This window comes from Apteryx mantelli, chromosome 2 (genome assembly GCF_036417845.1).
Source record: "Apteryx mantelli isolate bAptMan1 chromosome 2, bAptMan1.hap1, whole genome shotgun sequence".
NCBI classification, from domain to species: domain Eukaryota; kingdom Metazoa; phylum Chordata; class Aves; order Apterygiformes; family Apterygidae; genus Apteryx; species Apteryx mantelli.
The window spans coordinates 67051581-67066060 of record NC_089979.1 but is presented as its reverse complement, the minus strand read 5'-3'; the positions used below and the strand labels follow the sequence as shown (position 1 = coordinate 67066060).

At 44.0% G+C, this 14480-nt stretch overlaps 1 protein-coding gene across 1 annotated transcript; it reads left to right on the top strand.

Moving 5' to 3' along the window:
* The first annotated feature begins 338 nt into the window (after nucleotides 1–338).
* Nucleotides 339–12784, top strand: IRF4 (interferon regulatory factor 4). The gene is made up of 8 exons (XM_013940217.2): nucleotides 339–542; nucleotides 1037–1223; nucleotides 2077–2165; nucleotides 2751–2892; nucleotides 4809–4916; nucleotides 6136–6489; nucleotides 10377–10489; nucleotides 12594–12784. The coding sequence occupies exons 1-8, from the start codon at nucleotides 339–341 to the stop codon at nucleotides 12735–12737; spliced, it is 1341 nt and encodes a 446-aa protein (XP_013795671.1). The 3' UTR covers nucleotides 12738–12784.
* The last annotated feature ends 1696 nt before the right edge of the window (nucleotides 12785–14480 follow it).

Genomic DNA, 14480 nt, shown 5'->3' with positions numbered 1-14480 from the left:
TCGAAGTCTGCAGCTTGAGTGGTGCCTGGGGAGGGTGTGAGGGACCGTGCACAGCCTCCCGGGGCTCTGCACCGCAGCGCTGCTGTGCTTCCCAGGCCCCCTGCATGCCGCAGCCCTGCTTGGCGCGGCGTATGTAGCGCCGAGCACCGGCACTGCCGGCAGGGCTCTGCGCGGGGACTCTGGCCGGCGCCTGACCTGTGGGTTTTCCTCTCTCCCCGTCCTACCCCTCTCCCCCCTCCTCTGCAGCCCCCAGAGAGCTGGTGCTCAGGTGTGTGCAGAGAGGCGGGCTCGGCGAAGCACTCCCAACCCCCCCCATCCCGACCCCTAACGTGAGTGGCATGAACTTGGAGCCGGGTGAGTGCGGGATGAACTCGGTGAGCTGTGGCAACGGGAAGCTCCGCCAGTGGCTGATCGACCAGATTGACAGTGGCAAGTACCCGGGGCTGGTGTGGGAAAATGACGAGAAGAGCATCTTCCGCATCCCCTGGAAGCATGCCGGCAAGCAGGACTACAACCGCGAGGAGGACGCTGCCCTCTTCAAGGTAGGGCTCAGCCCGGTGCTGGGGCTGCAGGGGTGCAGCCAGCTGTCCACCGTGGTGGCTTCTCGTCATCCCTTCCATGCCGGGAGGCTCGCTCTGCTCAGTGCCCCGCTGCCCCCAGCTGCCTGCCTGGTGGCCCTGGCTGTGTCCCTGTGCCCCATCGCAGTCTGGGTTTGTGGGGTGAGACTGCCCTTCCTTTCCCCATTCCCTCATGTGGAGCTAAATGGTTGTGGGACTGCAGCACATCTATTTCCATATCAACTCTGGATCATTTTCTCCCTTTTCTTGTGCCTCTGAAACTGTTTTTCCTTACCATGTTCCTTACCATGTTCCTAATGTTGCTTTTTTCTTAGCCTAAACCTGCAAAATTCTGTAAATTCATGTGCATATAAGCACACATATATATGCTGTTTCAAGCATTGTGATCTTGTACCTTGTAGTTTGATTCTTCTTTTTTTCTTTTCCTTTGCTCTTTTGATTATCTGAAATGTTTCTAGGCTTGGGCTCTTTTTAAAGGAAAGTTCAGAGAGGGCATTGATAAACCAGATCCCCCTACCTGGAAGACAAGATTAAGGTGTGCTTTGAACAAGAGCAATGACTTTGAAGAACTAGTGGAGAGAAGCCAGCTGGACATCTCAGATCCCTATAAAGTGTACAGAATAGTGCCAGAAGGAGCTAAAAAAGGTAAAACGTCTCAAATTCCCTGTGTAATGGAGTGTGAATATCTGTCTCACTGTGAACATATGAGCACTGAAGTGTGCTTTTCTGGAGTGGCCATGCAGTCTTTTTAAGTGTGTTAGTGTTGCGGTGAATGCAAGGAGCCGAAGTGCAGGGCTCAAGTACATCTTATTCTGATGACTAAAATAAGAGGCTCCGTCTGTAGGAGGACTGTCAGCATTTGAGTCAGAGCATTGAAAGGGAGCCCTTTGTAAAAGATGCTTTATCTATGTCGCTGCAGGAATTGCTCTTTTACCTGGTGCCTCCCTTCCAGTTCTCTGTAGGGAGAGGCCCATGTTAAGCAAGCAGCTCAAGGGACAGGCAAAAAAAAAATTGCTTTTTGGATCTAGATTTTGAATAAGGGGAAGAGCGGAAGTGTTCTGAGCCAGGCAGTACATAACTGCTGTGGGGAAGAGCTGGGGCTGAGAGACGCTTCGCCTGTGGTCTCCTGCACAAAAGCTAGGAACCGTGGTAGTGTAGCATTGCTGCAAGCTCGCCGCCTGCTCTCCAAGGAACCCCTGGCACCACAAAGGGCTTGCAGGAGGCAAAGGCTTGGCAGGGTTTGGGGAGAGCATCAGAGCACTCTGGCGTATGACTGAAGGGCATTTCACACACTAGAAAGCTTGGCGGGACAGCCTGCTTCCCTGAGCTGCCTGGGATGGGAGGGCTGGCAATCCTTCCCCGTACGGGCTGCTGGAAGGTGTTTGAGTCCTGTGTTTGCTAAAGGATGGGCTGTATGGATTTGTCTTCAGTGTGCCAGGTTCAGATTTCCTTAAGATATAGTTGACATCATTTATTTTCATCTGTCTGGTGACCATAGGTGCAAAACAAATCAGCATGGAGGAACAGCCATTAATGATGAATCACCCCTTTCCAATAACTTCTCCTTACACTTCACTACCGTCTCAGGTATGACATTAGTTATGTATTTTACTTGGTGCTTGTACATTGAGCAGCAACATTTTTGTACTATGTGGTATGTCTTTCTTTTCTGGTATGGCCCTCTTTAGTTCTGCCTGGGAAGGCACTTTATTATGAAAACTGAGAAATTGAGAAGCAATTTTTCTAATGTCATATGAGGCCACAGGGCAGCTAATTTCCCTTGGTTTTGTTTAATCAAAGTAACAGCTCTTTAAGAGTAACAGCTCTTTTCTGTTCAGTGATAGAAATTAGTGTACTGTCATCCTGTTGATGCCAGAATGTAAGCACCCAATGAAGCATTGCTGTTGCAAGCAGACATTTACCAGCAAAGCTTTGACTGCCTTTTGTTATTCTGCCCTGCTTATTATTTACACCAGTGGTGAGAAGTTCATTTGAAAGTCTCATTGGTGGTGGTGGCAAAGTGCCATTCATGTAGCCTGTGCAACATTTAGACTCTCTGTGAGCTTTAGCAGAGCAAATAATACCAAAGAGCTGAAATGTGAAAGCTGATGCAACACATGGCATCAGTTTTGATGACTGCCAAATAAAAGAATATCTTGTTAAACTGAATAGGTACAAAACTACATGGGGCCCCATGAAAGGAACTGGAGAGAATTTGCCCCGGAGCAGCCCCATCCCGATATTCCCTACCAGTGCGCCAGCATCCCTTTTGCAGCTCGCAGTCATCATTGGCAGGGGCCTGGTTGTGAAAATGGTAAGATGATCCTGTTTAGGGTCAATTGCTCACCTTGGTTAAAAGAGATAGTATTTGGTCGCCCTAGAAGGATGACAGATTGCATGTTTCTTACTCATGGCTTTAATTGGGATTAACAAAGGCAGCTTGACAGAGTGCTGGGCTTCCTTCACAGAGAGCTACGGGGTCCAGCTACCCTCATGAACCTTTGTCTTGGCTCTTGCTGACAGTGCTGCCATAGGTGCAGGGTGCGGGTTACACAGTCACCTGAGTTAAAACCCTCAAGTCAACTCCCAAAAAACCTCAGCTGTCTTAAAAGCCCTGAGCAATAAGAAAGGACCCACTACCCCAAAAATAACATGGGAACATGTGGTCTTTAGCTTTGCTTTCTGATTCCAGACCCTTTGAGGTGTACATTCATGAAGGTTTTCCCTCTAAACTTGTGGGTTAGAATGGTATCCTTCTAAGAGGAAAGCAGCGATTATTACTTTTTCTAGTACTGTGGCAATAGGACAACTTGTTGTGGAATGAGTCTCTCTTGGTGCTGGTACAGAACAAACAGAATAAAGGGACACTCCCTTCCCCACAGATCTTACACTGTAAGAGTCTAATGTACATAGCTTTCCAAGTTCTGCATCCTTAGGAAAAATCCTGAATCATGTGAAAATTGGCAATGCTAAAATCTGCAGGGGATAAAAGGTGAAAGAAAGGGAAGCATGATCAGTGCCTTTGTGGGAAATAGAGCCACAAAGGTTAAATGTCTCACATAGGGCAAGTCTGTAGAAAACCTGGAAGATGAACCCAGATCTTCTGAGCAGGGGCTGAGTGCCATAGTCGTGTATCTCCTGTGTGTCATAGACACTTGCAGGATAACTCACCTCGGTGGGCAGGTATTTGCTTCATGAGGAGCAGAAGCAGCTAGTTCAGAAGGACAGAAGAGGGTGTGAAGCAAGGAGGGACTTCTCAGAGCGCTGGAGATACTAAGTCTTCATAGGACAATTCTCTAGCAGTTTTGGTGCAGAGAAATAAACTGTTTCTTTGGATCTGCTAAAAAGTAAATACTCTGCAACATTTGCTGGTAGACTAGTGGAACTGTTAGGCTGAATCATTGCTAATAATTGAGCTATTAAGCTGAATGAACTCTGCCCTGAAGTGCATCCTCTGCAGCAGTTAAACACACGTTTGGGTGCTTTACTGAGTTTGGAGGCCGTTGTTAGTGGCTGGTATTGGGTTTATCACTGGGCTCTCAGGCTTGTCAAGACATGCTGAGGCTTTGGATTCGCATAGCTCCAACCCTTGGGTTTTTTCACTGGGAAAGGCTGTGTGTGCTTGTCTGCAAGTCGCTTGCATCTTTCTGCAGAGATTTGTATTGACATTAAAAAACAGAGAAAAACTTCAGTTGCTCATGTTATAATCCATTCACTGGTAGGCATCGCTGGGATCTGTCTAATACTAGTCCTGGTAATAAAACCCTAATAATCTCTTGCTGGACAATGTTCTTTATCTACTTTTTTACCAGTGTTAATTCCAGCTTTACTGTTTCACCTGTCTTTAATAAAATTCCTTAGACTAAATGGCTCATTTTATGCCAGCAAATTTAAGAGCACTACAGTCTACTTAAAATGTAGGTTATTTCTGTAATAGAATAGCACATTCTTGTTAGTCAAGGAAAAAGTACTAGAGGGAGTACTGAAATGCTAAGGGAGCATTTCATGTAGACCCAAATAAAAACACAATCCAGATAACATCTAGAGAGATTTGTAGAGTTGGCACATTTAGAAAAATGGGAAGTGAGACCTTTTTAGGAAGAAGAGGGGGAAGAGAGAGGGTTTCTGGTGGGGCCAAAAAAACCCTCACTCTTACATAGCTGTTATCTTTGCCCAAGCTTTTCTCTTAGAATTTAGGCAGCTGTCACTGACTTTTGTTTGTGAAAACAGGTTGTCAGGTGACAGGAACTTTTTATGCTTGTGCCCCTCCTGAATCCCAGACTCCTGGCATCCCGATTGAGCCAAGCATAAGGTCTGGTGAAGCCCTCGCACTGTCAGGTAAGGTCTATAACCCTCTGGGGTTTCTGGGGAGCTTTACAGGAGACTCCCATTTCTGACTTGCCCTGGCACTGCCTCTCCTTTCTTATGGAAAAAAAAAAAGAAAGAAACCTCTCTAATGAATCAGTTTGGTGTACAGCCTTGAGCCTCTGTTCATCAGGATATTCAAACACTTGTAGCGTGAGCTCCAAGGGACTTGTTCTGTGATTAAAGTTAATGAAAGTGCTTTGCTGGATCAAGGCATTAGTGCTGGGTTGCTTTGGTGAGTCATCAAAGAAGGCCTCCCTGGGAGAGTTTGGAAGTTTTGGGAGTCAGAAAATTTTAGCTTAAATTTTTATTTGGGAGGAGCTCCCACAAAGACTGGTCTTATCTGGGTACCTTACTGTGCTTCTGCTGGAGCCATCTGGCTTTGCTCTGTTTTATTACTCCTGTTTAAAAAAAAAAAAAAAGACATTTAGGGAAAAAAAAGAAATAATCTCAGCCAGGTTTGCAGAAATCCAGATACTGGGGAACTTTCTGAATAACTCCAGGAAAAGCTGTGGGAGTGTGTTTTTTAAACTAATAATGGATAAGTCTGCAACATGGCACTAGGCAGGTTTCTTGACTGGGGTTATTCTCCTGAATCAGGGTCTATACATACAGCGCTGTGTGAGCTCTTAGCAGTGAGCTGTGTTGACTGAATGGCCATTTGAAAGTAAGGCTTGGGATTTCCATTACGGTGATGCTTGAGCTGGAACCAGCAGTAGCTTCTCTTAGGGCAACCAAGTGCAAGTTTGCAAATCCCCTGTGCAGAAGCCTCTTTTATGCAAAATCTGGGGAGAGACACAGCTACTTCCTGATTAAATCTGAGGAAGTGTACTGAGCCAGTGGGTTTAATTGTGATGTGAGCTTGGAAAATGTGACGAATGACTTCTTTCTTGTACGTATTTTTCCTATTAAATGGAAATGTGAAGTTTGTCGGACTACTGACTTTCCATATCAGTAGCCCTTCATAAAAAAATCTGAGTGAATGTTCATGTTACCGTGCCCCAAATATTTTAGTATTAAGATTCATTATATGATTTTTACTAATGTGAGCCTGTCTCTTGAGTGGTGGTGACTGCTAATAGTTATAGAGGCTCAGAAGTCTCACAAAAATTTGTCTCTTGGCCTTAATATATATTTGTACTGTAAAGCATTCATACTAATGTATCACAATGATTTTTTTTCCTCCTTGTAGATTGCCGGCTCCACATCTGCTTGTATTATCGTGAAATACTGGTAAAGGAGGTAACAACTTCTAGTCCTGAAGGCTGTAGGATATCCCATGGCCAAAGTTATGAGGTCAGCAGCCTGGAGCAAGTTATCTTCCCTTATCCTGAGGATAACGGCCAGAGGAAGAACATAGAAAAACTACTGAACCACTTGGAACGAGGAGTAATACTGTGGATGGCACCTGACGGCCTTTATGCTAAGAGACTTTGTCAGAGCAGGATCTACTGGGACGGGCCCCTGGCGCTCTGCAGTGACAGACCCAACAAACTGGAGCGGGATCAAACATGCAAGCTCTTTGACACTCAGCAGTTTTTAGCAGGTAATTCTCACTATGGCTTTAATATCATTTCTGCAGATGTCACACAGTTGCTCTCCATATTGGCCTTATGAGAGTGCTCTTTTTATGTCACCAAGGCCTCTGGAAGAAGCCTGGGCTCAGCACCTCTTAAGAGTTACCCCAAACTACTTCTAAGCAAGCACAGTTAAGAAGTAGTTAACTTCTGAATAGCCCCATCAAACTCTGCTCTCTGTGCACAGCCAGTGCTCTTGCACAAACCAACAGGAGAGAACTGATGCCCACCTGGGGACCCCCAAAACCCCACATCTCTTTAAGAAGCATGAGGGGGAACCTAACAAAATAGTCTTTCCAAGTATTGGGTAATAGAGGAAAGTGGATCCTGATTTCAGACCTGCTAGTCTAAGTCCTGAGTAAGTTTGTGATCTGCAGTCATGCTGCTCTCAACCTGACCCGGACTGAGTCTGAAATTTGGCTTGGAATATTCAAATACCAGCATCAATTCCAGCAGAGATCTTTTCAGTCTGGGTTCTGTGCTGGTGTTTAAAAGATATCTTGGGGGGTAAAAAGCTTAAATAAGCTCTGGAGTTTCAACATCTGCCTAATGCTCTAGGCCAAGATTTGCTCTGCCTCTTCAGAGCTCTGTAGGAAGGTAGGTTTTCTTCTGTAGGGCAGTTGTGAGCACTGATACAGAGGGGGCAATGGCATGCTTCAGGACTGTGTCTTTTCCTTACAGCCCACAAAAAGAAAAGGCAGAACCTCAACCCTGCTTTCTAGCACTTTGGAGCAATGAGAGGGAGGAAAACTGTCCACCCAGATAAACTAGTGGGAACAAGTCATTTACCTTTCTCAGAAATGGAAAGGGAGATTGTGAAGCAGGAATGCACATTGCCCCTTGTTTGAGATGTTTGGCATTGCTACAGGTGGCCTGTGTGACTATGGCTTGGCCTATTTTCCTATTAGGGCAGAGCGTCAGCACTGGCATGAGTCTCTCAGGAAGATAATGCCATGCAAGATAAGTCAAACCCAAACCAACAGCTTTAGCATACTTTATATTCCAGGGCTGACGTGTCATCCTAGCAAAATGACCAAGCAAGAAATGCATTTAAAGAGAAATCTCCTATGGATATGAGAATTGACAGTTAAAAAGGGGAATTTGAGGTCAAGGTGTCGGGTTAAGCTTCAATCACATGCTAATTTAAAGACGTATAATTCTGTCTGTGATGATGGTTTTGGAAATCCCTTTCCCTTTTCTCAGGTAGTTTTTTAGATGTAATCTGGGTTCTTCCAAACGGTTCACAGGATGGATCTCTGTTTAGCAGCCTAACCCCAAAGATAAGCTTAAACAATAGTTATTTCCCCCCCCTCCCCAAATTACTTATGCACCAATGCCTGTGCAAACCCAATCATGTGGCTGTAGTCATAGTCTGCGGTGTGGGCAAAGTGAGCTTTTGCATATGTTGATGCTGAGCTAGGTTTATAAGTGACTTGTTGTGAGCTTATTGTGTCTGCAGGTTAATTTAAAATACTGAGGTCCCAGACAAGTTTGGGAATTCCCCCATTAGGAAATTGGGCTTTCCTTGGGAAGAGACAGAGCAGACTTCTACCAAGTGGGGATACATTGAACAGAAGAGAAAGGGGCAGAAGCAGAACTGCCGTGGGCTGCAGTTATTGGGGTCCTACTGAGGAGCCAGACCCTGCAATGCAGACTGTGCTGGGCAATCAAGCCCTGTCTTAAGTAGTCTGTACTAAAATGGCAATAACTCAGAAAACAAATGTTTGGGGAGTTCTGTGTAATAAATGTAGTATATCAGGGTGGGTGAAGAGTGGGAGGGTATGAAAAGAAAATATGGGAGTGTGAAGATGAAAGCTAGAGGAAGGCTGGCTCAGCAGAGAGACGGGCAGCTGGAGCCAGGGTGAGCAACAGTTTGGGTAGGAGTGTGGGGAGCCATATGGCGCAGGGGAAGGCACTTGGGCATGGGCAGGAAGATAGAGTAAGTGGATGGTTTGGAAGAAGTGCGAGGTGGACCTCAAGGCCTGATTATCCTGCAGGTGAGAAAGCAAGTGTTTTCTTTTCCACTTCCATGTCAAGGATGTCTGTGTAACACTCCCACAGGTATTCAGGATCTGGAGAATTGCTGAGGCTAAGTAAAACTGGCAGGAAAGAGAAAGATGGGCAAAGTTCTCCATTAGCAAATGAAAGTGTATCAGGAGTTGGACTGGCCCTGGATGGATCATCCTTCCCTGTCCTGTAGCAGCACTGAGGAAAGCAGGATCCCATAGAAAATCTCTGTTCTCTCCTAACAATCTTCTAGAAGGTTCAGAGCATTTTTAAGGTTTTTGGGGGAGACTCTGGAGAGAACTATGCTTTACTTTGTGTTTAAAGTGAACTGACCATTGTTCACTCTTATAACTGACCCTCCCACTAAGGCCAGTATCCCCCAGCTAGGGCCATTGAATTCACACCTTGGTCCTAAAAACTGGAGTAGAAATGGCGACTGAGTACTTTGGGAAGAGATGTATTTGTCATCCCCATTTCACAGTCTGTTTTCCTGTGTAGCAGGGGGTACTTCATTATAAGACATTGATTTTAATATTAATTCCCTTTGCAACTTATTCCAGAGAGCACGAACAGGGTTATAAGTTAAAATGAACTCTCTATCAATCAACTACATAGAAAGACTTCACATAATGCAGACTTTACTGGGGATATTGTATTAGAGGCAATTTTTTTTTGAAGGAAATACAGTTTCTAAAGTACAACATAGTGATTTTGATCTAAGTGGAACTCTTATAAAAACCTTCCTAGCTATCTATTGTGGGGAACACTTTGACTATTGAGGTAATATATAACTTGACCTATCTTTTGCCTTTGTGTGAGGGTGTGGATTAGTGAAGAGAGTACAGGAGCGCAGAAAACATGGGCTCTTTCCCTGGCTTGCTGCACGGCTTAAATAAGGTCCTTTGCCTTTCTGTGCCTCATTGTCCCCCATTAGGAACAGTGATGATAATAATGGCTACATGACTATGTCTAGCTAAGGCTGAATTTTGTGCTGGCAGTACTTTGAATCTGATTCTACTTATTTAGTGGTTTCAGTGCTACTGTTGGGTGTTGGGAGTTTTTCAGATATGGCCCAAAGTTTTCCCCTTCTGCATTTTTAAGTCAGTGGTAAAATTCATGTTCACTTCAGCGGTGCCAGGCTATCACTGGTGCCTGCTCCACAGCAGAAAAGTGGATATAACAACAAGAAATGGCATCAGGCATATGGAGGAGATGAAAGGAGGTGCTGGGGCTTTGGACAAAAGGAACTGAGTGAAGCCTGGAAACTTAGCTCTGGCAGCAAACAAAAGGAAAGCCTGTCTAGAAAATGAATGAAATAATCCCTTTGCTTTTTGGAGACTTGGCCTGTCAAGATGGACAATGTGGACTCCGTAGGCTCATTTCAATAATGTATCAATAATCCCTTCCATCTCTTAATAGCCTGTACTGTTTATAAAAAAAAAAAAAAGAAAAGAAATGCAATATGTAAGTGGTATCGTTCCTGCAAAGTGCACATGCACACAGGAGAACGACAACAGGGTCGTTCTTCTGTTCCAGAAGTTTCTGATGTTAAGGCCAAATATAAATATTAATTGGAAGACACCCCAGCTTGTGCATATGAAATGACTTGTGAGGCAAGGCAAATAGAAAAATTTAGAAAAAACAGAAAAATGCAATGTTAGAACTTTCTTCCCCTCCTCTGTGGGAAAGCCTCCAGACTCAGTTTCTTCTCCTTGCCCCTTGCCTTTCTCCTGACCTCTCTAATCCTCCACTGGAGTCATTTCATCTTCTCCCACCTTGCTCCAAGGTCCTCTACTTGGAACTCTGCCACCCACAAAGACTTTCTTACCAGTCTTTTCTCTCTTGCCAGAGCTGCAAGCTTTTGCTCACCATGGACGTCCACTGCCGAGATACCAGGTTGCTCTATGCTTTGGGGAGGAATTTCCAGATCCGCAGAGGCAGAGGAAACTAATTACAGCCCATGTAAGTAGGATTTCTGCCTTACCTAATTAAACATATTCCTTGGGGGATGTGAATCTGCCAGTCAGGCTTTTCAGCTTCATGTAAGTTGTGAGGCAGGCGACAAATTCTTGAAAATACAGCACCATCGCAACTGGGGTTGAATTTCCAGATCTGCCAAGGACTGACTGGTGGCCCTGGGAAGGTCAGAGCACCTGATTTCCCTCGGTGCAAGACATAAGTGTCATGAGTGACCTCTGTTGCAAAGCCCTTTGAGACCTCAAGCTGAGAAGTGCCCTAGGAGAGCTGGACACTGTCGTTATTACAGGCCCAGTAGAGCAGTGCCTTGGGCTGCAAGGCCATTGCAAGATGTGGTGCTTTCACAACTGCTGCGTTTAGAGGTGCTCCATGACCCCACCTTTGCCTCTCAAAGACCTCAAAAGCTCTCCTACACAGTGATACAGGGACTGCCTGTGCCGCTCCAGTGTTAAGATAGCTGGCAAGCAAGTGAGCTGGATGACCGCAGTTCACACACACTCAAAGCTAGTGTTTCAGGATGCTGTCTGAGAGAGGGTGATGATGGAGGCTGTGACAAGGCACTTTCTCTATTGGCTTTATTGGCCCATAAACCCACAAGAGAGTGATAATGCACATGTTAGTGGCAGGATTTAGTTTATTGCATCCTTGGGAAGAACACTGGTGTCTGCTTTAATTTTTCTAAAGCCCCTGGATACTGTGGATTTCAGATCAGACACTTGTCATGAATCATGGCTTTCCCTTAGCTGTGTGGCTTTTGTACTGCTACACTGCTGCTTGTTGCCCTCTGAATCTCTTGAGTGGAAGGTGGGAATCTCTCAAATCCATCCTGAGATATGCAACAGCTATTTAAGGGGGCTCTAAACCCCTCTCTCTCCTTAAACTCTGTGCCATCCTCCTTTTAGCTTTCCAAATTTCTAGCCCTCTTTCCTAGCACCTCCTTCCCTCCATCTCCTATCCTGGCAGCATCTCCATGAGCCTGCAACTCCTGACCCCGTGACCTTTTGGGGAGCTTTGCACCCCCTGTATCGATTGCTCCTCAATCTGCTCAACTTCTTACTGGGCTCTGCTGTGGAGTGGCACACAGTGATGCCAGGGTTGGGTGGTGTGGGGATGCAGCGGGTGTCCCAGAGCTGGCTGGCTTGCTGGCCGCACTGCCCTCCCGTCTTCCTTGCTGCAGGATGTGAGATGCTCAGCTGCCTCCGAAAGCTGATGTGAGGAAGGGAAGGGGGATTGATAGAGCTGCTCCAGTAAAGTGTTGTCTTTCTGGATCTGTCCCTTTCTGGAAGGAGGATCCACAGCATATGTATTATTCCTCCAAAATGGTGCCCATGTGCTAATGTTGAGAGGCTGGCTGACTGAGAAGAGAGGGTTGTGGAGAATAATCTCAAAATCTGCTCAGTCCTCAAGTCGAAGGAGAGCTTCAGGTGCTATTTTTTAGCGTGCAACTTAAATATTTACAGACAGTGCCTAAAGCCCTGAGTGGGAATAGTGGTTTTTAAGTAGAGAGAAGTGAAGGCTGTGCTAGATCATATGAATCCCTCTTGACGATGTCAGTGGCTGAATAGATTTCTTATTAGAGTGTGAATGAATAGAAATGAGTAACTTTGGAGTTATATTGAGGTCTAATTTAAAACACAGTTGTTTGGCAACACGTCTAAGTGTAGCTGAGGGCTCCAGCATTTCAAGTTAAGTGCTTAAAGTTCCTGAGAGCGAAGGCTAGGCTTTCAAAGCCCTGGGTGTGCATTTGAATGTGTCTAGCTTGGCCATAGACATGCCTGGTGTGTGCAGTCCTACAGACTGGCTAATGGTGTGCAATTGCAAATACATCATTTGTGTTATTGATACATGTCCTTCTAAATACCTGTCATGCAGGTAAGGCATGCATACAGTAAGCAAAGCACTTGTCATCATAACAGGCAAGCCCCGTCTTAAAACAGCGATTAGTGAGGATATAGAAATTATTTTCCCATTCTGGCAAGCAGAACTGTTTTGTCTGATCTTGTGCTTAACTTAAAAACACCATAAATAACTAACATGAAGAGCATGAAATTTTGTCATATGTCTGATTAACATTTTGTCTGTTCTTAAGGTTGAACCAATGTTTGCCAGGCAGCTGTATTACTTTGCTCAACAAAACAGTGGACATCTTCTGAGAGGCTATGATTTACCAGAACTTGTGACTAGTCCAGAGGATTATCACAGATCTATTCGCCATTCCTCTATTCAAGAATAAGATCCTTAGAATGATTGTTTTTAAAGGCACTGTAAAGATTATGCAGAATGGAGGAGCAGATCTGCATTGCAATTTGGAGATCTGAATCACCACTGGATGCGTTCAGGGAATCAAGGGTTCAATGATAGGAAAGTGAACTAGAACAACAATATTGTACAATACAAATGATGGGTTTTCAACATTTGGATGCTACATCCCACATAGATTTCCCTGTTGCTGGGAATAACTCAAAACTGACAAAATGATTGCTATGTTTACGTTTGCTTAATGTTCTCCTTTGGTTTTGAGGACTGATTCTTATCAAAGAGTTAAATTCATAGTTTACACTGTTACATTTACAGGGCTATTTATTTTGGATTAATGATCTCAGGGAAGGTACATAAATTTGCGGTATTCCCAGTTTGAAACTGTAGCTACTATAGATGGGTAGCAAATGTAGATGGTTTATTGAGAATAGCTATACATGTAAGTTGTTACAAATTTAGATTGATAAGTGTGGTAGACATTTTATGCCTATATTCTTGTATAGAAATTTCCATGTATTTTTTAAAAACAATGCAATTCTTCAGAGACATATTTTTTTAATGCCTGACTGACATTTTTCTTTACAATGGATTTTGTTGCTGCCACTGTTATTGGCCCCATAACAGCAGTTTTTAAGGTGGTGAATTTATGGTACTGTGTTATGAAAAGTGACCATTTAACTCAGATTACCTGTGGATTTAGTGTATTAACCACTAAAATTCTAGAGTCCCGAAAAGCAGGTTTAAAAATAAATTACACTTTTCTAATGATTGCAAGCTACTATGCATTATATATATATATATGCATTAGAATTAAGTGATAGACCTTGAAAAAACAGCACAAAAATGGTACTGCTAACATTTCTTCATGTCACACGCATGAGCCAAGTTAAAATAACTACCACTTCTGCATTGTACAGAGCCAAATTCTGTTCTTCCTGTATGCTCAGAGCTCCCTTCCATTGATACTGAAGTAAATATGAAGGAAGAATTCAAGGAGAGCAGAATTTGGCCTCCCATACTAAGACAGTCAAGTAAATATTTGTTCATACTTTTGTTTTGAAAAGTTTTACAGAAGTATAATTTCATGCGATTTACAGTTCTTAAGCTATGATGCCATTTTAAAGATAAAGAGAAGAGGTCTGTTGGGTATGTATCTTGGTGAAATCTTCCTTTGTGTTATGCTGGAGATCAGACCAGGTGATCTTACTAGCTTTAACTCCAGAACATGATCCTACCTATGGTTAGCAAACATACTTCACTTGATTTTCTAAATGAGGAAGAAAAAATGGTATTTGGTCTGGCAGCAGACTTGTGTTCTAGGGACCTTTAATATATACATCTTAAAGATGCATACTCTTTTGGGATATATTATCCCACTCCTTCTCCACAGTGCCAAGCAGAATGATGGATCATTTTTGTATTTGTGTTCTTTGTTACTTGAAATGTTTTCTTGGCTTACAGATTTTCTTAAGGGAGACCTCTTTCTTAGACATTAAAAGCACTGCTGTAGGTGACCTTCAGAGCTTCTGTGTATACTTTTGGCCTGTGCATACATTTTACTGAATGGGAATTCTGCGTTCAAACTGCACTGATACGATACAATTATTTGATGTGGTTTTCACTTTTTTCTAGTGGTCATTGCTTCATATGCTCTTTGCTTCAGCTCACATCTTAGAATAAAATCCTTATTCCCTACCAATTTGATTCGTATGTGGTG